The 25092-nt window shown below is 52.5% G+C and overlaps 1 protein-coding gene across 2 annotated transcripts in view; it reads left to right on the top strand.

Moving 5' to 3' along the window:
* The first annotated feature begins 789 nt into the window (after window positions 1–789).
* Window positions 790–25092, top strand: part of ADCY5 (adenylate cyclase 5) — a 180908-nt gene continuing 156605 nt past the window's right edge. For both annotated transcript variants that reach the window (XR_007516549.1, XM_049878185.1), the window contains exon 1: window positions 790–3116. Coding sequence is in view for 1 of the 2 variants with exons in the window: in XM_049878185.1 (XP_049734142.1) it covers window positions 1989–3116 (1128 nt within the window). In the remaining variant the exon portion in view is untranslated. The remainder of the gene's footprint in view (window positions 3117–25092) is intronic.

Raw genomic sequence — 25092 nt, 5'->3', positions numbered from 1 at the left:
GATGTAACTGCCCACCAAAGCGTTCCTGCTCGCCCCGCCCTGGCTGCATCGCTCTCACCCGCTGCATCTCCATCTTTTCCGTCACTGCCTTCCTGCGCCTTAGAGGTCCTCAGTCTCCATCTCCCCCGTTCATTTCCGGGTCTGGCTCTCGGGGGCACTCCGGTCCCTCTGGTCTCCGGCTCCCTGCTGCAGTCGCTGCCTGGACGACCCCCGCCCGGTGCGCCCTCCTTTAGCACCGCCGCGCGGCCAGAGAATTGCCCAATAAGAGCGCGGGACCCAAGTCTGACAGCTCAGGAAGAGGCCAATCGAGCCGGGACGGGGGAGGGGGGCTCTGCGCCGGGGCTGAAGTTGGGTTGTATGGGGGGAGAGGGAGTCACCGGGGATACAAAAGAGGGGAGCTAGGGCGGGGGGCGCAGGAAGCCAAGAGGGCGGGGGGGGGTGGTGAGGGGAAGGACGCGCACCGCCCAGGTCCAGCGAAGGGACCGCGGCTTGGACTCAGCTCCAGGCGCCAGGGAGGGAGGGGGCGCGGCGCGGATCTTCGGTGAGGAAGGGGCGTTGGGACCCCCGCGGCCCCCGGGCGGGTCCTGAGGATGCCGGCGGGGCGCCGAGGCGGGGGCGGCGGCCGGGCCGAGGGCGGAGGCGGCCGCGCGGAGCTGTGAGCCGAGGCCGGAGCGGCGCGGGGGGCGGGGAGGCGGCGGGAGGAGGGGATGCGGAGGGCGCTCCGGCGGCGGCGGCGGCGGCGGCGGCGGCGGCGGCGGCGAGCGGGCGACGAGGGAGGAGCGGCGCGAGCGGCCGAAGCGGCGCAGGGCCCGAGGCGTGCATGGCGCGCCCTGCGCTCGGCTCCCGCGGCTGCTCCGGGCTCCCCCGGAGCGCCCCCGCGGCGCAGCGGCTCTGCGGAGGGCCGCTCTTGGCTGGCCGCTCCTGAGCCCGGGCCCTGGACCTCTGGATGCCGTGGTCTCCGGGAGAAGCCCGTCTGCGTCCGGGCAGCTCGGCGGCGGCGCTGCGCCGGATTCCGCCCTCCGCCTAGTCCTTCCGCGCCCGCGCCCGGCCGCCGTGGGCCCGCAGCCGGTGGCCAGAAGCCTGGGGCTCGCCGAGGGGTCCAGGACCGGTGGGTCGGGGCCAGCCGCGCTCCATTTGGAGGGAGAGGGGAGGCGAGAGGGGAAGGGCCGCGCCGCAGGAGCCGCTCCTCGCCCCCGCCCCCTGCGCGGACGCGCTCCAGGCTGGGCTAGACTTTCGCCGGGGCCACGCTCCCACTGTCGCCGCGGGGGCTGGGGGACGCGGGCGACGGCCCCCCTCGGGCTCCAGGACCCTCCCTCACCCGGCTCCGGAGCTGTTGCTCCGCCCGCCGCCCCCTCCCGCGTGCTCTCCACCCCTCATCCCACCTCCCCACCCCTAGCGAGAAAATAATGCTGCTGGCGCCCGCACCTCCCAAACACTCCCAGCCAGCCGCCGGCAAAGGGCGTCCGCTCGCTCCCCGCGCCGGGACCCCAGGCGCGCCGCCCTCGCCGCCGCTTCGCCCCGTGCGCCGCTGAGCTCGGCTTAGGCAGAACCCCGAGCGCCGCGCCCGGGCACCGTCAGCTCCGAGGAGGCGCCGCCCGCAAGGACACCTCTCCGTCCCGCCTCGTCGCAACGCCGGCCCGGGTCGAGCTCAACGCGAGCGGGAGTCCGGACCTCCCTCTGCGCGGGGCGCAGCTGCCGGTACAGTCCCCGCTGCCCCGGCTGGGAACCAACTCCGTCTCGGATCCTGGGACTCCGGACGCGGATTCTCAGCCACTTCTCACCTCCCGTCTCCCCGCTAGCTCTCCCGCAGCCCTCCTGCTCCGCTCAGGACGGGGGTGCCACGATGCCCCGCTGCTGCTCAGGGCCCCGGGCCGCCCCCGACGTGTGACCCCAGCCTGGTCCCCCTGCTCGGCCGTCCACCCTCCCCTTGGAGACCCCCGGCCCGACCCTCGGGGGAGGAGGAAGAAGACGACGAGGCCGAGGGGGGGATGTCCCGCACTAAAAGCGTCAGTCCCCCGGGCTACGCGGCGCAGACAGCGGCGGCGCCCGCGCCCCGGGGAGGCCCCGAACACCGCTCGGCGTGGGGAGAGGCCGATCCCCGTGCCAATGGCTACCCTCACCCCCCTGGGGGCTCGGCCCGCGGCTCCACCAAGAAGCCCGGGGGGGCCGTGACCCCCCAGCAGCGGCAGCGCCTGGCCAGCCGCTGGCGCGGCGACGACGACGACGATCCTCCGCTGAGCGGCGACGACCCCCTGGCCGGGGGCTTCGGCTTCAGCTTCCGCTCCAAGTCCGCCTGGCAGGAGCGCGGCGGCGACGACTGCGGTCGGGGCAGCCGCCGGCAGCGGCGGGGCGCGGCAGGCGGGGGCAGCACCCGGGCGCCCTCTGCGGGTGGCGGCGGCGGCTCCGCGGCGGCGGCGGCCGCAGCCGGCGGCACCGAGGTGCGACCCCGCTCGGTGGAGCTGGGCCTGGAGGAGCGGCGGGGCAAGGGCCGCGCCACCGACGACCTGGAGGCCGGCGCCGTCGAGGACGGCGAGGGGTCCGGGGATGGCGGCAGCTCCGCGGGCTCGGACGCGGGTCCCGGCGCGGCGCTGTCGCTGGGCGCCTGCTGCCTGGCCCTGCTGCAGGTGTTCCGCTCCAAGAAGTTCCCATCGGACAAGCTGGAGCGGCTGTACCAGCGCTACTTCTTCCGCCTGAACCAGAGCAGCCTCACCATGCTCATGGCAGTGCTGGTGCTCGTGTGTCTGGTCATGCTGGCCTTCCACGCGGCGCGGCCCCCGCTCCAGCTGCCCTACCTGGCCGTGCTGGCCACCGCCGTGGGCGTCATCGTCATCATGGCCGTGCTCTGCAACCGCGCCGCTTTCCACCAAGACCATATGGGCCTCGCCTGCTACGCGCTCATCGCCGTCGTGCTGGCGGTCCAGGTGGTGGGCCTGCTGCTGCCCCAGCCGCGCAGCGCCTCGGAGGGCATCTGGTGGACCGTGTTCTTCATCTACACCATCTATACGCTGCTGCCGGTGCGCATGCGGGCGGCGGTGGTCAGCGGGGTGCTCCTGTCTGCCCTTCACCTGGCCATCGCCCTGCGTGCCAACTCTCAGGACCAGTTCCTGCTCAAGCAGGTAGGGGCCTACCTGGCCACAGGGACTGGATTGTGGGGCGGGCAGGCCTTGGCCAGACTCTCAAGAGAGAAGTCTCACCCTCACCCTTTAAGTGGTGAAAAGACATGGCTTGCCAAGCCTCTTAACCCTCTCGGAGCCCCAGCGTCTTCATTTACAAAAGCTATGCCCTTGTAACGTTCAGTTCCTGGCCGGTAGGACACATGCACTAAACTGTAGCCATTATTGTGGGGATTTCAGTGAGGAAAGAAGGTTAGCGAAGAAAATTGTATGAAGAGGTCCTCATCTCTCCCTGCACTTAGGTGTCTATACAAAGGCCCCTGCAAGGTGGCTGGACCCACTGGCAGTCACAGCCTCCTGAGGGCCAACCCCTTGTTTTTGTCCCCAGCCCTGGATAGAGGGATGGGGAAGGGAGATCCTGGGTGCTCCTTGAGAAAGAGAACTGAGAAGGCTGCCACCTGTGGGAGGCTGGCTGGCTTTGGGAGCTGGAGATATCCTTGGACTTGAAGGAGGACTGACAAGTTTGTTTCCTTTACCAAAGTGCCTCGAGCCAGAAAACTGCCTTCAGTGAAGGTGGGAAGGAGCCTCTGAGATGTGTGTGGTGGCAGTAGCCCCCTGGCCTGAGCAGAAAGCTGGTGTTGGACTTCATAACCCTTCATGTGGGCGGTGCAGGTCATTGCTGTTTATCCCTGCTCAGACTTATTGAGCGGGCCTAGACTGGTGGGCTTAGGAGGAAAGACTTCTCCTGCCTGGTTAACTGGTGGTACCACTGAAGGCTATGGAGAGGGGCGTGCCTGCCATCCCTTCTTCAGGGGAACAGACCCCTCTGACATTCGAACTTCCTCCCTTTTTCAGTCCCGTTGTCTGTGGTTCCATCATACTAAATCCATTGACCCCTGCTGCGCTTGCTAGTTTTCATGCTGCTCAGACTGCTAAAAAGTCAAGTGAGCTCTTGGCTGTGCACATCTCTCTTGACTAGAGACTCCTCTCCTGGGGCTTATACCTCCTGACAGTATCCCATCTCTTCCATCATCACTGCCTTCTCCCCACTTCTACTGCCTTCCTGACTTTGGTCTTGTTGAGAACCACGTCTTTCTTGAGATGTTCTCCTGTGTCCCTTGGCCTCCTGGACATCGTTCTCCCCCATGAGAAAAAGCTCTGGCATGGGCTTCAGGGTTCTGGGCTCCAGCTGAGCCTCTAAAGTGCTCTGTGACTTGGGGACTGGGACATATAACCTTTCTGGGGCCCCAGGTTCCCTGTCTAGAGAATGCCTTTTCCAGTTCCAACATCTTCTGTCCCAAGCCTGGCTTCCTACAAGGAGCCCCTTCCGTCTATTCCAGCCACGCTGGCCTCTCTCTCCTGCACGGCTAACAACAGAGCTGGAGCCCCAGAGTGGAACACTTGTTTACCTGTGTACTGTCTGTTGGTTTTGCCTCCCATTTGGTTTAAGCTCCTTGGATGCAGGAATCCTGAGGCGTACGTGTTTTTCCTGCTCTACCCTCTCTCCCTTGCCTTGCACAGTGGAGGGTACTTGGTAGGGACTTAGTAAAAGCTTGCCACTTTGGTTGAGGTCCAGTGAGTGGTGTAGGTGGGGTTGTTAATGCTAAGTTAAAGTTTTTCTGAACTGGGGTCTGAAGAAAAAATACCTAGCGATCAGCTTTGAATTTAGGAGGGTAAGAATGTTACCCCTACTTACTGCTAGTGTTTTATGAAGCCTCAGACTCTTCTGAGCTGCGGCTAGGTGGTGTATCTTTGGGGATTGTTCCCGACTTGCTGAGAGGCAGGTTGTTGGGTGGATACATAGCTTTTCAAGAGAGGGAAGGGCATGTCATTCTCATGGAATGCTCAGATTTCCAGGATCGTTCAGGCTATTTTCTGAACCAGACCTGGGACACGGCATCTGATTATGGCCCTGGGCAATCCTAGATGTATGATTTTAGGAGATTACAGTCAAATCCCGGGAAAGGAGTGCTGAACGGGGTGGGGGTACCCCAACCCCACCTTTGCGTGAAGATGCCCCTGCAGCAACAGAGGGTCTGACTTACCCCTTCTAGTTCCTTGGGCAAATCTGTCTCCATCCCCCATCAGCGCTGGCTCCCATGCTTTTTGTCCTAACTACTGTGGTCTTTAGACCTTTGCTTGGCTGTAGGATTTTGGGTGGATTTACACTTAACTTTTCCCGATCTGCTCTATGGAAAACACCAGAGTTTGCCATGAAGGGTCCAAGACAAGGGGATGCTAAAAATCCTTTCTATTTGGCTTCAGAGAAAACTGTATCTTTTGTGTTTGTTTGTTTGTATTTGGTTTACCTTTCTGATTATGTTTGATACAAAATTTGTATTTCTTGAGCACACCTTGCTGGAATATTAGTGAGACAGTTTAGCATCAACCCCTGCTTCGGGCTATCCCCCAGTGCCAGGTGCTTGAGACGGGCTTGGATTAGATGCCACATTCTCATCCATGATGCAGACACGTGTCTAGGGAAACGGGGTGCCAGCGAATGCTGTCTAACACTGGGGCTTTGAGTGTTGCCCTCCGTGGAACCTCGGACATGTGTGTTGAGCTGCTGTTGAGTCAACTCCGACTCATGGTGGCCAGTTGTGTATCACAGTAGAACTGTGCTCCGTAGGGTTTTCAGTGGCTGATTTTTCAGAAGAAGCTCATCAGCCCTTTCTTTCGAGGTACCTTCGAGTGGACCTGAGCCTCCAGCCTTTCGGTTAGCAGCCGACCCTATTAACTGTTGCCACCACCCGGGGACTTCTGGGCACAAAGCAAGCACTCGGTAAATTCCTGGCATTTTTCTCATTTCTACTCCTGCAAGGCTGGTCCCTTCCCTCCCATGGCCCAGCTCCTCAATATGGTTACCTTCACTCGTGTATTCTATTCCTCCCAAGCCCGTTTTATGCTTGGGACGCTGTCTTTTGCTCCACTCAGGAGGAGCGAGATTTAGTTTCTTTATTAGTGCCTCCTGATGGTTTTTATTCAAGAGAGAACCGGGAGGCAAGGTGGGGCAGCCCTTTGTGAGCTGTTTCTTCCCCTGCTTTCTCTTTGCCTGGTATCTGACGCTCTCCCCCTCACTCCCGTCTGCTCTCTCTCTCTCTGCCTGCCCTATCCTCTCTTCCTTCCTTCCTCCCCCCTGCCCTGTTGCTCTGTGCCCAGCTCTCTTCTCGCTCTGCTTTTCCATCTCTTACTCCCCAGGCGCAGCCTCTCAGCCTCTCCTCCTGCGCTCTTGTCTCTCTGCTGTCTCCTCGCTGGGTACAGTAGGAGCATCACAGGACTATTTTTTTTTTTCCTCTTTTTTTGCCTGTTAGAAGTCCCTCTGCTACACCCATACCATAAATAACACGCGAGCATCTGCCAAACACATTCCTCACTTGTGTTAATAGGCCGCGGTGATGCCGGAGCCTGTTGCCATGGGAACTTCATTTTTGTTTGACTGTATCCCACTCTGCTACATAAAGCGTCAGCACGCAGACACACACACACACACACACACAACTATTCTCTGTGCTTAGCTGGGAAGGATTATTTTGGAGAGAACGTCTTTGGGGCCCTGTGGGGGTAGGAGTGGCTGCTGGCCACGGAGATGAGCCTCTCCACCTCCCGGCGTCAGCAGCAGTGTTACCACAGGAGGTGATCACAGTTAGGAACACTCTTTGAGAAGTAGGGTCCTGTTCACACGTGGGGTATTATTACTGCGCAGTCACAGTACACCTGCCTGACACGGAGACGATCCTGACCCCGTGTGAGGAGAGCCGTCAGAGGCTGCCTGCCCTTCTGTGTGGGACCATCCATCCCCTGACACCCAGTATCTTTCTCTGGGTCCTTCCTCTCTTCCCCCTAACCCTTTTGATTTCCTGCCTTCGTCCTTTGTGCCTGTTTGAACCTTTGCCTGTCACTGGTTGTTCCAGAGAGCAGAAAGGCACAGGCCCATGTGGGTGATGTTCCATGACTGTGAACACGTGTGTCTGTAGCGTGGGGAGTGGGGTGGGAAGGCAGACCACGAATGGACGGCCGCAGCTGCCCAGGGGTGTGTGTGTGTATGTGTGTGTATATCTGTCTGTCTGTCACATGGGCCACCAGGGATGATGGAGGTGGGCCCAGGGGAAGCCTTTGTATTGACTTTGAAAGGAGATCTGGTACAGCTCTGTCCTGTTTATTCTTGGCTCTTGGTTGGCTACCCCTGGCTCTTTGCCATTCTCATTCTGGGCCTTAATTGCCCTGCCAGCCTCGACCTCTGGCTCTCACCGCAGAGTGCTCTGGAGGCACAGGCTTCACCCGCCCTCCTTCCGCAGTAAGGGGGTCAGTTCCCCTGACCCCATGGAGTCCCACTCTTTCTTTTCAAGAATCCCTCCTCCTCCCCCACCTGCTCAGCCTTCCCAGAGGCACCCTGTAACTTGGCCCAGAGACTTCTCTGGGGGACCACTGTGGCCGCCCCATGTGTGCCGCTGGCAGGGCCTGTCTCCCTGTTGCAGGGCGGCGTAGAGGAGGGCGTGCTTCTGCCCCATTGGCCTGGACATCATCTGCCATCAATTACTTCCCCAGCCCTCGCATTTCTGGACAGAAGAAATCTGGCCGCAGTCAACTCCAGGGCAGCAGCAGGTGGGGCGTGGGGTTGGCTTTGAGTTTGGAGATGCGGAGGGCCCACTTCTCTTCCCTCAAGGCTGATTGTATTTGCCAATTATACATGCTAATTGTTGTCGATTACTTAGACATTGCCTTCTGCTCTAGGCAGCTGGGTGGGGGGTGCTTGGAGGGGAGACAGCGGCTGGGGGTGGGGGTCGAACATGGCTTCCAGTCATCTTCTAGATCCCGGGGGTACCTCCGTCCCTGTGGGGAGTACTTCAGGGACGGCGGAGACTCAGCTGAGGAGCACAGTGCACAGTTGCTGTGTTGACGGGAATGTTCGGTGTTCATGCTTCAGTCTGAGTTTTGACTGGAGTAAGAGCGTGAGGTCTGTGTGCTGTGGAGCCCACGATGTGTTAAATCCCATCCAAGGAAACCCACTCAAGCACACAGAAGAGTTTTAACAATTAGCTTAGAAGGCCTGTACAGGCAGGCCCCAGCCATGCGTCATTCCCTCAGTGACTCCGTCAGAGTGCTGGCAGCTGAGGCAGGGCTGTGGCCCGACTTGGGCTGGGCCCCCTCTTCTCTGGACAGGCGTGAATGGACCTATCATCCTGGTCCCAGCCAAAGATGGGGTGGGCCGTGAGGGAGGCTGCAAGCCTCTTGCTGCCCATGTGGCATCTCAGTGAACTATCTTGTGATGGGTCCGGGGTTTGCTTGTTGACTTTCCAGGAGAGTAGCCTGTGCTGGGAGTGGGAGCAGTTTGCTCCAGGAGCTCTGACATAGCTGTGCCCATCAGTCCTTTGGGTACAGTTACATAAGTTTTGTTTTAGCATAGCCTTCTCTCACACATCTTATCAGATGGAGGTAGCTAGCTAATGGGGGAAGAACCAACATTCTCTCCCAAACACAGGACCTAATGGAGGCAGTTGGAAAGCCCTACTTTCTCTTTTCTTTTTTAAAGACAGTGTCCAAAGGCAGGACAGGAATGGTCCCTATTTACCACATCAAGAACAAAATTACGGGTTAATGGACTGTAAGCTGAATGTCAGCCCGCATTTTGGAGTGGCTGTTGGAATCTTGCTTAGGCTTATGGGCGCACCCAGTTCATGGGACAGCTGAGGCTCCTCAATCAGGGTTTGATTCTAGAATTCAGAGGTGGGTGGCCGGGTCAGTAAGGGACTGGACACCGTGACTTCTGAGAGAACATTTGACAGAATTGGGATTTTTAGGTGAGAGAAGAGCCGGCTATAGCAATGTGAGAAAACCCAATGGAATGGGCAAGGCAGTATTGTTGGGATCCCTGTTACCAGATATTAGAGAAGGGACTAAACTTGTTCGCGACTGGTTGGGGCAGGGTTGGGGCAAATGCGTGAAAATAGTAGACAGATCGCAGTTCTAGGTAGGAACTAACTTTTTTAACAGTTGGAGTTGAAACAGTCAAGCCAGATGCTTCTTGGCGTAGTGAGTTCTCTGTCTATGGTGGTGTTCAAGTGGAGACTGGACGGCTGTCTACCTAGCTTGCTCCTAAGGAAATTGTCTGCTTGGGGGAAGTTTGGGCAGATCACTAGATCAAGGATTCTCAACCTTGGCTCATCATAAGTGCCAGGGAGGTTTTTGAACCCTGCAGAACTCCCAGAGCCCGCTGGGAAGTTTTTGCTTCCAAAGATCTGGGGTGGGGCCCAGGCCTGGATCTGTTTCTTTTTAAAAGCTTGAGTCTAGTTTTAAAAGCTCCCCACGTGAACCATGGTTTCAGGGGACATCTAAGTCAACTGGCATAATAAAATCTATTAAGAAAACATTCTGCATCCCACTTTGGAGAGGGTCTGGGGTCTTAAACGCTAGCAAGTGGCCATCTAAGATGCATCAATTGGTCTCAACCCACCTGGAGCAAAGGAGAATGAAGAACACCAAAGACACAAGGTAATTATGAGCCCAAGAGACAGAAAGAGCCACATAAACCAGAGACTACATTAGCCGGAGACCAGAAGAACTAGATGGTGCCCAGCTACATTTGATGACTGCCCTGACAGGGAACACAACAGAGAACCCCTGAAGGAGCAGGAGAGCAGTGGGATGCAGACTCCAAATTCTCATGAAAAGACCAGACTTAATGGTCTGACTGAGACTAGAAGCACCCCAGTGGTCATGGTCCCCAGACCTTCTACTAGCCCAAGACAGGAACCATTCCAAAAGCCAACTCTTCAGACAGGGATTGGACTGGACAATGGCATAGAAAATGATACTGACGAAGAATGAGCTTCATGGATTAAGTAGACACATGAGACTATGTTGGCATCTCCTGTCTAGAGGGGAGATAAGAGTGCAAAGGGGGTCAGAAGCTGACCGAATGGACACTAAAAGAGAGAATGGAGGGAAGGAGTGTGCTGTCTCGTTAGGGGGAGAGCAATTAGGCGTATATAACAAGGTGTATATAAGTTTTTGTATGAGAGACTGACTTGATTTGTAAACTTTCACTTAAAGCACAATTAAAAAAAAAAAAAAAGCTCCCCACATGATCTTGATGATCAACGCTTAAGTTTGGGACCATTGGTCAAGAAGACTGCCCAGGTTTAGTGTCTTGCAATAGTGTGGCTATTCCCTAAAGTCCGCTGATGTGTTTTCTCATTGTGCCTATCCCACAGCCTCTGTTCAGAAGAAGCAGAATTGCTGCAAACATGCAGACCCGTAGGGAGGTGTCCAGGTGGAGCTCGTGAGGATGTGGATATGTGAGACGACTGGGAAATGGTGGTGATGACGCAGGATGGGAGGGATGCTCCAACCCCGTGCTCACATTCTCCTCTCCTCTCTCCCCCAAACCATTCCTATTCCCCTGTTCCTGTTTAGGCAGAGCAGTCTGTGGCTCACCATTTGGGGGCAGTTCAATAGAAAGATGGACCTAGGTTTGAGTCCTGGTTTCTTCATTCTCTTGTCTGGTAAATGGGATGAAATACACTGAGGACACCCCGGGTCTAGAGTGGATGGTACAGAATATAGAGATCCCCATGTCTAGAGTGGGTGGTACAGAGTGTGGAGGAGCAAAGCAGGAGGGAAGGAGTTAGGGGTGGTTTGAGAGAGATGGAGTAGGGCTCAAGGAAAGGAAGAGGAGGTTGGAGATGTGAGCCTGGGGACGGAAGGACTTGGAAGTGGGGGTAGGGATGCTGTCTGGGAACAATGGGATGTAGTCACAGGAAAAGGTGGGGGGGAGACAAACAAGCACACGGAGACAGTGGTGGCTTTATTCTTTAGGCCAGCTTCATGTGTCAGCGTGATTGTGATAGCTCCAGCCTCCTTCTCCCTCCACTACCTCCTGCTCTGGGAAGGTGCATGAGCTGCTGCTTCTGGGCTCGAGGCCTCCTAGCCCCACGCTTTCAAGGTCCCCTGTCCCCTCTCCTTGAAAACTTCCTGGGCTTTATCACACAGTACAGTGTGGCTTTTGGAAGGGGCCTGAGGGACCTGTGTCTGAAGCAGTGCCTGGCACATAGTAGGTGCTCAGTGAGAGTCTGAATGACTGGATGGATGGATGGATGGACGGATGGACGGACGGACGGACGGACGGATGGGTTCTTGAGTGGGTGGATGGCTGCCTGCAGACTCCAGGCTGTGCTGAAGTGCTAGACCAACACCTCCACAGAAGGAAGCAGCGAGCAGCGCAGCTTGGTTTGGAAGCCTGTTTGGTGGGCTGTTTTCCTAAAGTCTGAGCAGGGCTTCCAGAATCCTTCCCTGCTGCAATGTAAGTGCTGTTCCCTGGCACTGCCGATACTGTAACTTCGCAGACTTGAAAACCGTTATTAAGTCCTTCTTTCAGCCTTCTCTCCACTCATTTAGATCACAGTTGCTCATTAGGTGCCTACTGTCTACCAGGGAGCCCTGGTGGCACAGTGGTTAAGTGCTCGGCTGCAAACCGGAAAGTTATCGGTTCGAACCCACCAGCCACTGCTCGGGAGAAAGATGTGGCAGTCTGCTTCCATAAAGATTATAGCCTTGGAGACCCTATGGGGCAGCTCTACTCTGTCCTTTAGGGTCTCTATGAGTCAGATTCGACTCGATGGCAAGGGGTTTGGTTTGAGTTTAGTGTGTACCAGGCACTGTGCTAAGCCACGGCGGGGGTGTACAAAGATGACTCTGACTGGGTCCCAGTTCTTTACACTGTCTGTAACCCAGATTCTCCCATAAAGGATGTCCCCTGGAGGGGTGTTAATAGATGCTTCACATACATACATACAGTTCTGTGTCAAATGTTGTTAGCCGTCGGCCTCTGACTCATGGTGACGTCGTGTACAATTGAACAAAATGCCGTCCGATCCTGCACCGTCCTCGTAATCTGGTACGGATCAGACTGTTGTGACCAGTTGTGACCGGATCAGACTGGGTTTTCATTGGCTGATTTTCAGAAGTAGATCACCAGGCCTTTCTTTCTAGTCCGTTTTACCCTAGAAACTCCTCTGAAACCTGTTCAGCATCATAGCAGCACTCAAGGCTCTTGTGACAGATGATGGCTGTGCACGGATGAGGTACATTGGCTGGTCTCCTGCATGGAAAGTGAGAATTCTAACACTGAACCACATATACCTCACTCTGCCTCGAATACGTTTAAAAATACCAGGTTAACTAAATTCTTTACAGTAGGACTTCAGAGCTTTTAATATGTTCATATGTATTATAATTTGCCAAGAGCCTTTATCAGACGTATTTGACCCCAGAACCATTTTTCAAGGAGTATACAGAGGGAATTAGTGCTTGCCGGAACAACTTTAGGAAACATTGCTTCAGACCCATGCTGTGGGCAGGCTGAGCAAGCCCTGGTCTCTGTCTAAGGAGCCCCACTGCACTTAGTGTAGAAGTCCAAGCGCAGAAACCAGGGCAATGACAGAAGATCTAGCAGGGCTGGGTGGAACTTGAGGTTTCACAAGGTCTAACCCCCTGCCTCTTTTTTTTTTTTTTTTTTAACCCCCTGCCTCTAGGGTAGACCTAACCCAAAGGAATCTTAAACCAAAACCAAACTACACCCATTGCTGTCGAGTTGATTCCGACTTATAGCGACCCTATAGAACAGAGTAGAACTGCCCCGTAGGGTTTCCAAGGCTGTAAATCTTTACAGACACTCACTGCCACATCTTTCTCCCACAGAGTGGCTGGTAGGTTAGAACCACCGGCCTTTCAGTTAGCAGATGAGTGCTTTAACCACTGTGCCACCAGGGCTCCTTCAAAGGAATCTAGGCAGGAATATTTGATTGGTGGCTCCCTCAGGGAAGAGAGTGCCGGCCCAAGTTGCATTGGCTGGCTGCATATTTTAAGATCTCATTCCCTATGTGGATCAGAAATTCTTTATAAAATAGAATGTTGGGGCTGGAAGGGACCAGAGAGATGACTGCATCAGTGTCTTTTAGGGGTTTTTGTTGTCATTAGACATGGAACAGGTTGGGCTACTTGTGTAGTGACCCTTAGTGAGCTAGGGGTCTGTTGAAAGTCTTTCTAGAGCATTTGCTTCAGGCTACCCATGGGGAAGTGGTAATGGGCCCTTCCAGGTATGGCTTCTTCCCCAAATGTTTGTTTCTTTCCTTCCCATCACCGCTGTCCAAAAGGAGGAAGCTCATAGAGAATATTGATTACAAACAATGAGCATATATGGAGTTTTTACTACAAGCTTGGTGCTGGGCTAATCCCTGACATACATGGGTCATTTAATCTTAATATCAATTCTATGAAGAAGATATTTTTATGTCTATCACAGCACTGCAGAAACTGAGATTAAGAGAATGTAAGTAACTTTTCCAAGGTCCTGCAGCTAGTGAGCATAGCAGACAGTTCAGTGTCCCGCCCATATCCCCTGGGCAAGTACCTTTCTGTTCTTGTCAACCTGATTTCTAGCTGCTAGCACCTGAGGGCTTTCTCTGGTCAGAAGTGCTGGTGAGTTGCCACTTCCCAGAGCAGCTCCCAACCAATGACTATTGGGTACCGGCAGATACATAACCCGGGTCCCTTGACCATAGGGGCAGGGGAATAACCCTTAGGCATGTGTTCTACGTTGTCTCCCAGAGTTCCCCGGAATGGTGACAAATTGGATAACATACCCTTTCTCTGGGCTTTCTTTCCTTCCTTGTCTCACTTCTCCACTCCCCTACTAGTGTGTCCTAAGATCACTTCCCAAATACAGGTAGTCCCCGACTTACCACGTATTTAAGTTATGACGAACCACACTTACAACCATCTTTTTTCATGATTTATGTATTTTTTTTATGTATGCATGTATGCATTAAAATGTATCCGTAAGTTTATATGTAATGTTTCCAACCCCCAAAGACAATGATCAGATTTATAAAGTTACTGATAATAAAAGGCAACAATAATGAAAGGGACACTCAATGGACCCCAAGCCCACTAAGGGTCATTATGCAGAGGCCCAACTTGCTGCATGTCTAATGACAGCAAAAACCCCTAAAAGAAACTGATCCTAGATAGAGGAGTCATCTTGCTGGCGCCTTCCGTTTGACTTATGTCAGAACCAACTGATGACGAAGTCCTCGGAACGGAACTCCGTTGTAAGTCAGAGACTAGCTGTATACTACTTGTACTTAAATCCTGGAGCCCTGGTGGTGAGGTGGTTAAGTGCTCAGCTGCGAACCGAAAGGTCAGCGGTTCAAACCCATACACAGTTCTGCGGGAGAAAGATGTGGCAGTCTGCTTCCATAAAAATTACAGCGTTGGAAACCCTAATGGACAGTTCTCCTCTGTCCTGTGGGGTCGCTATGAGTCGGAGTTGGCTTGATGGCGATGGATTTATTCAGATCCTTATCTCAGGGTCTGTTTCCTGGAGAATCCAAACTGAGTGGAGAAGCCAAGATTCTAAGTCAGGTTTGACTTGAACACTAGGGACAGTGAGAGGCCACTAACTGGGACAAAAATACATCAGGTGTAGAACCCTAAGGCAAACTTAGAACCCCAGCCCCACTCTGGGCTCCTCACCCCTATTTGATAACATATGTTCATCACTAGGAGATTGGTTACCATATTAGAGGAATGATGGGAATTTTTACTTCTTAAAAATGTGGGGCTTTCTGTCCTCTTTCTTGTTTGTACTGTGTCCTGCCTTCAGATCTCTAAGCTTCTGTTATAGAGTGGCAGCGGAACTTGTGACTTTGAAGAAAGCAAAGTTGTCATAGGGTAAGAAATGAGGACCCTATTTGGTGCATGTGTGCTGTAATGAAGGTCTGAAAGAAATTACTACTGACTAAAGGGCCTGTACATAGATCAAGAGGCAGTCGTTTGAATAGAACAAGGGGATCCTGAGTGGTTTAAGTCAGAAAAGGTGTGCGTCAGGGTTGTATCCTTTCACTGTACTTATTCAATCTGTATGCTGAGCAAATAGTCTTGAGAAGCCAGACTACGTGAAGAAGAACGGGGCATCAGGATTGGAGGAAGACTCATTAACAACCTGTGACATGCAGATGGCACAATCTTGCTTGCTAAAAGCAGAGAGGACTTGAAGCACTTACTGATGAAGATCAAAGACCACGGCCTTGAGTGTGGATTACGCTTTACCATAAGGAAAACAAAAATCTTCAAAACTGGACCCATAAGCAACATCATGATAAATGGAGAAAAGACTGAGGTTGTCAAGGATTTCACTTTACTTGGATCCACGGTCAATGCCCACGGAAGCAGCAGTGGAGAAACCAAAAGATGAATTGCATTGTCCGTTGCCACAAAAGACCTCTTTAAAGTGTTAAAGAGCAAAGATGTAACTTTCAGGACTAAGGTGCGCTTGACCCAAGCCATGGTGTTTTCATTTGCCTCATGTGCATGTAAAAGCTGGGCAATGAGTAAGGAATACGAACAAGAATTGATGCCTTTGAATTACGTGTTGGTGAAGGACATTAAATATACCATGGACTGCCAGAAGAACAAACAAATCTGTCTTGGAAGAAATACAACCAGAATGCTCCTTAGAAGTGAGGATGGTGAGGTACTTCGTCTCACGTACTTTGAATACGTTATCGGGAGGGACCAGTCCCTGTAGAAGGACGTCATGCTTGATAAAGTAGAGCGTCAGCGAAAAAGAGGAAAACTCTTGACCAGATGGGTTGACACAGTGGCTGCAACAATGGGCTCAACCATCGCAACGATTGTGAGGATGGCGCAGGACTGGGCAGTGTTTCATTCTGAAGGACATAAAGTCACCATGAGTCGTAGCTGACTCGACGGCACCTGACAACAGCAAAGGGCGTGCCAACTTCTTGGTGAGGCCGTGCAACTTCACTTGGTCAGTGGAGGACTCCACGATTAGTCAAATCTGTTTCTACTAGTTTCCGCAGAGACCTTGTTCTCTAAGGTGGCACCTCTGCAGCATTTCTCCAATTTAGCCTAATGGAATTTTCCCACACCACTACGCTCAGACATGAAAATTCACTGTAGTTCAACTCAACACTTGCTTACTGTGCGGAGGCCCTGTGTGAAGGGTGGTTGGGGACATGTATCCAAAGGAGTGAGACATGCCCCTTGCCCGAGAACAGTTTACTGCATATTAATGGAAGACCCAGCCAGGCCCTGGTCCCTTTGAGAGTCCCTGTGTCCTCTTGGGGGGCCTGTTACCTTTAAGTGATCCTATGGGTGGTGGAGGGGCTGGGGAGAGGGAGGGCTAGATCAGGGCTTTTCTACCCTGGCTGTAGATTTGAATCCCCTGATGAGCTTTGAAAAAATACCAATGTTGTGGCCCACCCCGCTGTTATTAGCTGCCATGCACAACAGAACGAAACATTGCCTGGTCGTGTGTCATCCGCATGATTGGTTGCGGATGAGATTATTGTGATCCATTGAGTTTTCATTGGCTGATTTTTGGAAGGAGATTGCCAGGCCTTTCTTCCTAGTCTATATTAGCCTGGAAACTCCGCTAAAACCTGTTTAATATCCTAGCAACACACAGGTCTCCACCGACAGACAGGCGGTGGCTGCCTGTGCATGAGGTATATTGGCTGGGAATCGAACACTAGTCTTCTGAGTGGAAGGCAAGAATTCTACCACTGAGCCACCAATGCCCCCATGGCCCATCCCAGGCCATTTATGTCAAACTGTCAAAGGATGAGGCTTGCTTGGGCATCCCCAGGTGATTCTGATGTGTGGCCAGGGTCGAGACCTGAATTGGACAGTGTTTCGAGTACTAGCCAGGAATACGACCTTTGGCATTTGATTAGCATTTTACAGATAACAGAGGAGTCTTCCAAGTGTGACTTCATTTGCTTCTTCCAGCAGCTCTGAGGAGGCGATGGGTTAAGAGGGGGCATACGTTGGCTTTGGGGCCTGGAGGCCCGGGAGAAAACCCTGGTTGTATGATCCTGGCCATGTTGCTTTAACCTCTCAGTCAGCTTCCCCACCTGTGCATTCGACTACTAGACACAAGGTGCGTGGTTTGAAAACACCCAGAGGCACCTTGGCAGACAGACCTGGTGATCCGCTTCTGAAAGGTGACATCCATGAAAACCCTGTGAAGCAGCTCTGCATTGCACGCATGGGGTCACCATGAGCTGGAATCAATACCGTGGGAACTAACAACAACAACAAACTGGGCATAAGAGATTCCTACCTGAGAGGCTCTTTCAGGCAGCCGAAACAAGTTTATGTATGTGAGAGTCCTCTGTCAGCTATGAGATGAGTTGTGGACCTTTGTTGCTGATAATTGTTTTAAAGAGGAAGAAAGAGAGGTTCAGAGAGGTTAAGTGACCTCATTCAAGTCACACAGCTAGTAGCTTAGCTATCCGTATCCAGATCTCTAACTCCAAATCCAGTGCTCTTTTCACATTTGTGCCTAGTGGTGGGTCTGTCCTATGGTGCCGTCAAAAGCTGTATAAGGCACAGCTGCCCTCAAGCTGTTGTCTCAATTTGGTTTTGGAATGAATTTTTTTTTTTTTTTTTTGCGGGCCTTCCTTCCCTCACAGTGTCTGGCTCACGTGAGTGTCAGAATGAGTTCTCATTTCCTGAGCCTGCGATGATGTTGGAGGAAGATGGTGCTGAAGTGTTTGGGAGTAGAGAAGGCTCCTGTGACCAGACGTTCACCTACGAAAGCCCCCAGGTAGTTTTATGGGTGAGTGAGTGGGAGCCGAGAGCAGAGCCCAGAAGAGGGGCCAGAAGTGGCATTAGGATTGCTTAGCTTGGATGGTGAGGTTGCCTCATATCTGTCTTATGGTGGCATAAGTGGGACAGGGATGGAGGGGAAGGGTTGCTGGGGACGGATCAGGATCACCTCTTGGCAGTCCTGGAGGTCAGCCCCGCAGTTTCTCTGCAGCTTAGTACTTAGTAGAGCGTTTCCAAGGAGCCCTGGTGACACGGTGGTTAAGCGCTCAGCTGTTATCCAAAAGGTTGGCAGTTCAAACCCACTCGCCGCTCCACAGGAGAAAGATGTGCCAGTCTGTTTCTGTAAAGATTTACAGCCTTGGAAACCCTGTGGGGCAGTTCTACTCTGTCCTATAGGGTCGCTATGAGCCAGAATTGACTTGACAACAGGTAGAACTTTTCCAGCGATACTTTTAAAGCCCAGCTTCCCAGAACCCACCAACACACTAAAAAGCACCCCAAGCATCCTTAAATCCCTCTTCAAATCCACCTCTGTCACGGCCTCTCTTCTCAAGAAAACTGGAGGAAAATGAAACTCCTGCCCAAGGGTCATTCTTTTGCTAAGTGGATTTTCGAGGTTTTCACATTTTCTTTTGGAGATAGGAAGGCTGTTTGTTCGTTCACTTAACATGCCATAGTCTCCATTCTTCCCCTGGCCAAGTCCCTTTTATTTATTGTAAGCGGTTCACCGTGTAGCATGGGTGGTTCCCATCTGTCCCCCTGACTAGCTCCCAGTTGGTATCTGGTTCCGGCCAGCGAGGAAGTGTGGTGGCCCTGGTATCTCAGCTGAGGAGGGTGGGCCCAGACCTGACTCTCTGTGAGCAGGGTGGACTTGTGCCTCTCTCAGGCCCTGCCTTTGCTCCACGGGATGCCAAGAATCCAAATTAGAAATGTCCTCTTCTTTTGCTTTGTAGCGCTTATTCTAGTTTGTGATTTTATCTTGGTGGTTGTATTTAATTAGCTCTTTCCACTTGACTGCCAGCTCTCTGAGTGCAGGACCTTGTCTGTTTTGATGCCACATATTTGCTGAATGCTACTGACTTCCAGACCCTTAACTTGCCCTGTGCTGTGAGAAGGCAGGGCTATAGTTCCCATTCTCAGGTTCTGCAAGGAATTTTGACTCTTGGCAGAGAGGTGTCCCTCATGCCGCTCCCTCCCTTAACTGGTATCTCTCTGGGCAAGCATGCAGCTCCTGGGTCAGCGGTCAGGGGGCCGGAGAGCTGACCTCTCGGCCATGTGTCTGGGGTCCTGGCCTTACACATCACTGGTTTTCATCTTTACCCTCCTCGCTCTCCCAGATCCCCTAGTGGTCTGTCAGGTGATCTCAGGAGCGGGCCTGTCCCACACACTTGCCTCTCCCTCCTGTCTCTGGCTGGCTCTTCTTCCCCCTCTCTCCTGGTGTCTTTCCTGCCCCTCTCCCCTTCACGCTTCCCTCCTTCCAGCTGTGAGATGGGAGGGGGGAAGGGCTCCAAGTCAGTTCAGGTGGGCGCTGTGTTAAGAAACGATTAATGTACATGCAGAAATTGTTAAGGTGGCGTATGTATTGTGTATATTTTCAACCTGCCCCCCCAAATTAAACAGTTAAAAAAAAAATGCTCAGGACAATAAACATGAGCATATTGAATTACACAATTTCTAAAAAGGACTCTTCATTCTTATCAATGCAGTCCAGTGAAGGAGCAGTCCCGCAGTGTGCTAGGCGCGTCTTTGCAGCTTACTGCCGCGTGCAACAGACAGCATGTTGTGTCAGCCTCCATTTCTCACCTTGAATGCCCAGGACTCTGACTTCAGCTTTCTAGGTGGGTTAACCTCAAGTAACTCAACAGAGCTTAAGGTGTGGGAAGTTGAGGCATGTCCTCGGAGTTTTTACACCACAGCTGTGCCTGGGCCCTTCTGGGAGTGGGCCTGGGCGTCTGCATTCTATAAAGCGCCTTTGTGAAGATCCTAGAGTGCACCAGGGTGGGGAACTGCAGCCCTCCACCTCCCTCATCAGCAGAGGGAGGGGATCTCGTGGATTACGCAGAGGCTGATTTATAGCTACACTGAAAGGCAAGTTGTTTATGGCTAAGGGGTTTATTGTGGTGATTCAGTAAAGAGTGATGGCCACTAAAAATTATTGTAGGCATGTAACAGGGGAAGAAAACTTGTTTGGTGATTGGTGTATAAAATCTTGTCAGGCAAGGCTGTGGCTGGGTATGTTTATGTTGCTCTTATCACCAGCAATTAGCCTGAAACGTGGCTGGATAAATGGCTTAGTATGGTGCCATATCTGTAAGGATATTTTAGAAAATGACTGTTACGCCATGAGCCCTCTTGGCAGAGTAGCAGATCTTACCTGACATTCCTTGCGGCCTGTTAGGTATAAACAGATGCTCATAGATCAATACTAACTCTTGCCTCCTGTCTTTTTTTCTGCGATATTTCACTTTTTTTGAAATTACAGTACCCAACTTTTTAAAAATTTTTTTTATAAAATATTACAGTAAAACGCATATAACATAAAATTTGTCACTATAACCTTTTTAACTGTATATTTCAGTGGTGTTAATTATATTTACCGTAATGTACAGCCATTCCCACTATCTAATTCCAAAACGTTCTCATTACCCCAAACTGAAATCCTACCTAGTAAGCAATAACACCCTGATAGCTTGCTTTTGAATGGGGAAAAATTGTACAAATACCTGTGGCCTTCCCACTCTTCCCAGTATTCATTCATCTCTGTGATTCTCTCTTTGCCTAGAGTGTGAACTCCAGCAGTGTCTGTAGTAGGTCATCAGTATATATTTGCTGGGTGAATGAATGAATTTGCTCAAAGTTAGACTGCATGTAAATAGCAATGTTCTTGTTGGCTGTAGTCAGGTTGGCCCCGGATTCATGGTGACCTCTTCGTGAACAATGGAACAAAACAAAACGCTGCCTGATCCTACTCCATCCCCATGATTGGTTGCAAACAGACTTCAAACCGGTTCTGTCCGGTTCAGTCATGTCTGACGAAGCGAAACCCAAATGGACCTGAATTTTTTAAAATATGCAGGTGAAATGGAACAACAGCTGGAACAGGAAAGATTATAGGTCGAAGCCCTTCTAGAAATTTAATCTCCCTCTTAGGAAGCAAAGGCAGTGCGCGATTTACGTAACCACCAAATCTCTTGACCTGCAGAGTCAGAAACAATGGTGCCCGCCTCAAAGATGGCAGCCGACTGCGCCATTTTGAATGTGTGTCAGTCTCCTCAGTCCTGCCCGTAATCCAGTTTTACAGATCAGGCTCCCGAAAGGGCTCCCTATACCTCTTCCGATCTCCCATTTCAGGTCTTCTACCTGTAATTTTTCCTGTTCTGGTTATCGTTTCACTTCACCCAAATTTAAAAAATTTGGGCCTGTTCCAGTTTTACTTCATCAACCATGACTTAACTGGTTTGAACCGGTTCGAAGCCCTGGTCACAGATCAGACCGTGATCCATAGAGTTTTCACTGGCTAATTTTCAGAAGTAGGTCACAAGCCTTTTTCCCTCGTCCGTCTTAGTCTGGAAGCTCTGCTGAAACCTGTTCACTATCATAGCAACACACAAGCTTCCATCCACAGACCGGTAGTAGCTGCACTGGCCAGGAATCGAACCCGAATTTCCCGCGTGGAAGGTGAGAATTCTACCACTGAACGATCACTTGCCCCCAGATAGCAATGTCAGTCCAGCACTTTTTCTTTAGTTTGACAGCTCCCGAGAAGCAAAAAATTATAGTTGGCAACTCCTAATATGCATTTATTGTTACGAGCTTGTGTGGCAAAGACTGAGAGAGTGAAGAAGGGCAGCGTGCAGGGTGATGAAGTGATGGGGCTTGCACCCTGAAATGATGGCCTTCCTTCCCACTTTGAGGTTTTGTTCTTTTCTAGCACCTTCAGAGCAGGGCAAAGAGGACAGGGTCCTGCCGAATCCCCAATGCTCAGGAGAGACGAAAGAAGCAGATGGACCTGGGTCCATGTGGAGGGCTGAAAAGATCGTCACATTTGTAGGGCTGGGGACCAGGGCGCTTCCCTACCCAGGACAAGGAGATGTGGTTGGGTTAAATCTTCCAAGCACCGCCACATGGAATTACGATGTGGTCTTTTCTTTGGAATGGGGTTAACTGGGAAGAGTTAATTTTGGATTTTGCTTTACATTTATTTTTAAAGTGGAATATTTCTCCAGTCTTGGTGACAGTGGCCTAGAAAATCCAGTTAGTCACCGTCTGATATCGCCCCCGTGTGGGGTGTGGCTGCCCCTGCTCCTTTCCCACCTGACGCCTGTGGGGCTGACTTAAGTCCTTTCCCTCAGCAAACAGGTCTACAGGGAGCTCCTGCTGGGTCTGAAGTGAGGTCATCCTCTGCTTTGATCCTGGGGCATCTAGGGAGATGATGAGAGCTTGTGGGGTGGTGGGGCAGCCCCCTGGGGGTGTGCTTGCCATGGGACATAGGAGAGGCCTTCCCCGCTGTGTCCTGGTCTGTAAGACTGATTCCAGCCTGGATCCCCCTCAGTCTTTTTCATTTTTACTTTCGTTTCATGTCTTCTCCTGGAAGTAAAAGGCAGATCACCCTAAACCTGGGACTTAAAGAACAGGCCTGATTTCTTTCACTAAAAGAGATGGAATGCCCCCTTTCCTGATTCCTCTGGGTCCTCTCTAGGTTCCTTTGTGGGGCAAGGAGAGAGTCTCCAGTGTCGAGAGTGTTTGCTGTGGGCAGACGCAGGAGGGCTCTGTGCTGTGAGGGGCTGGGAGAAAGGGGATGTGTGGGGAAGTGGGCCATAAAGGCTCCACCAATGCACCCTTTATTAGTCCAATAAAGCGGAGGTGGAAGAAGGGCTGAGGCTGGCCCTGGAGTGATGCGTGGGCACTTACGCACTGCCCAGGCTGAGCTGCTAACTCAGCGGCGCTTGCTGGGCTCTCCACCCCAAGCTGTAGATAGTCTAACAGGTTAGTCTAATGGGGCCAACCTGGAGGGAGTGGGGCAGTGGCTGGGCAGGTGATTGAGCTGGGAAGAGCTGCAGTCAGTGTGGTGCATGTGTGGGGTAGGGTTGGAGGGTCCTCTTCCCAGCCAAGAGTGCAGCAGTTCAGAGCCTTGGGTTTTCCAGAAGCGAAGAAGCCTCTGGGCCGGCCACACAGGTGGAGTCTGCCACCTCAATGGTGTGTGTGTGTGTGTGTGTGTGTGTGTGTGTGTGTGTGTGTGTGTGTGTGTGTGACTTTCCTCCCTCTTGCTCTCACCCCCTCATCCCACCCTCTCTCCTGCTCCCACACCTCCTGGGAATGAGTAATCAGGTGGCCTCAGAGGAAAGTGCCTCTCTCTGCCCTTAATTAATTTAGTGGCCTCTGTATTGATGTGAACTCCGACATCTCCAGGCCCCAGGGGAAAGGAGCCAGCCTGATCGGCAGAAGGGGGAGGTGGAGGAACGCTCCAGAGATGAGGAAACTTTCTTTGCCTTCTGCTCTGAGGTGAGGAGAGCTTTGTGTGATCTCACCTCCATCTAGGGCTTGAGCACAGGTACTCCCCGGGGGAGGCGAAGCCCTCCTTTGCTCTGGGGTCCTCTCCAGATTTGGAGGTGTCCTGCTGCCTGCCAGGTGTGGGGAGGGCCATGGCACGCAGGGATCTTTGAACAGCATCTCTGTTTTGTCTTTACACGTCAGCCCTTGCCACTGCACTGATGAACCCCTTGGGCTCTGGGCTTGAAGAGGAAAGAGAAAACTTCACTCCTATTCTCAGAAATGTTCAGTCTGATGGAAATCTTCCACTTTTGGGGGCTGCCTAGAATCGACTCGACGGCAATGGTTTTGGTGGGTTAGCCTAAATATAAGATGGGACTGCCAATCCCTACCCTTTAACACACACCATGTGCCAGGCACCATGCTGAATGCTCAGTAATGTATTTGACCCTCATAATCTCCTATTAGGTAGGTATTGTGTGTGTGTGGGTCCTCCCCTCCCCCCCAGGTAAGAGAATTGAGGCCAGGGAAGCTCAATGGCTTGCTTAAGGTTTCACATTAGAAAATGGCCCAGTGGGATGCCAATGCTCATGCTGGGAACTTGTTTTTGTTAGGTGCCTTCAAGTTGGTTCTGACTCCTAGCGACCCCATGCACAACAAAATGACACACTGCCCGGTCCTGCACCATCCTCACAATTGTTGGTATGCTTGAGCTCTTTGTTGCAGCCACTGTGTCAATCCATCTCATTGAGGGTCTTCCTCTTTTTCACTGACCCTCTACTTTATCAAGCATGATGTCCTTCTCCAGGGCTGACCCATCCTGATATGTCCAAAGTATGTTAGACATAGTCTTGCCATCCTTGCTTCCAAGGAGCATTCTCATACTTCTTCCAAGGTGGATTTGTTCGTGCTTTTGGCAGTCCATGGTATAGTCAATATTCTTCGCCAATACCACAGTTCTTTGAATTGTCAATTCCTCTTTGGTCTTCCTTATTCATCATCCTGCTCTCATGTGCATATGAGACGATTGAACACACCCTGGCTTGGGTCAGGCGCACGGTGGTTTTCAAGGTGACATCTTTGCTTTTCAACACTTTAAAGAGAGGTCTTTTATAGCAGATTTGCCCAGTACAAGTTAGTACTCCAGTAACTCCCAAACTTGTGTGTGCAAGATTTCCCAGGAAGTCTGCTTAAACATTTGATTCCCGGGCTCATTGTCAAGAAAGTCTGATCCAGTAAGTCTGGGGTGGAGCCCAGGAATCTGCTTTTTTAACAAGGACCCCAAACAATTTGAGGCAGGTGCACAGGGATACAGTTCCACCCTACCCTGCCTTTCCCAGGATCCCCAGTATAGCAGTCTATGTTGTCAGGGCCCCTCTGCCCCAGGAGATGGGGAGGCCAGGCCCCTCCACGGGGGTGGAAGTTTCTGTGTCAATTTGCTTGGGGACAGCAGAATGTGACAGTGTGACAGTACTTGGAAGGAAACTTTCTGCTGAGCCTGTGTGGTGATTCTCAGGCGTAGAGCTGGAGGAGGCTTGTAGAGGAAGCAGGGGAGAGAGGAGACGGAGGGGCTGTAATCCGGAGGGCAGGAGCTAGGAAATACCCTGGCAGCAGGGCACGTGGCAACAGGCAGAGAGAGAAGGCAGACAACGGGATTTTCAGGTTGCTGCCGGGATGCTGGCTCTGCTACTGTGGCGTGAGAGCTCAGGCGCAGTGGTTCTGACCAGAAGACACCTGCCTCTCTGGGCCTCAGTTTCTTCATCTGCATGATAAAGAGCAGGTGATCTCTGAAGGTCCTTTCGGTGTAAAGATTTGTGATTTTACAGGGCTCACGGGACCAAATAAGAAAGGACTT

Source organism: Elephas maximus, chromosome 1, assembly GCF_024166365.1.
Source record: "Elephas maximus indicus isolate mEleMax1 chromosome 1, mEleMax1 primary haplotype, whole genome shotgun sequence".
Lineage (NCBI taxonomy): Eukaryota > Metazoa > Chordata > Mammalia > Proboscidea > Elephantidae > Elephas > Elephas maximus.
This window is presented reverse-complemented; position numbering and strand designations above follow the sequence as displayed.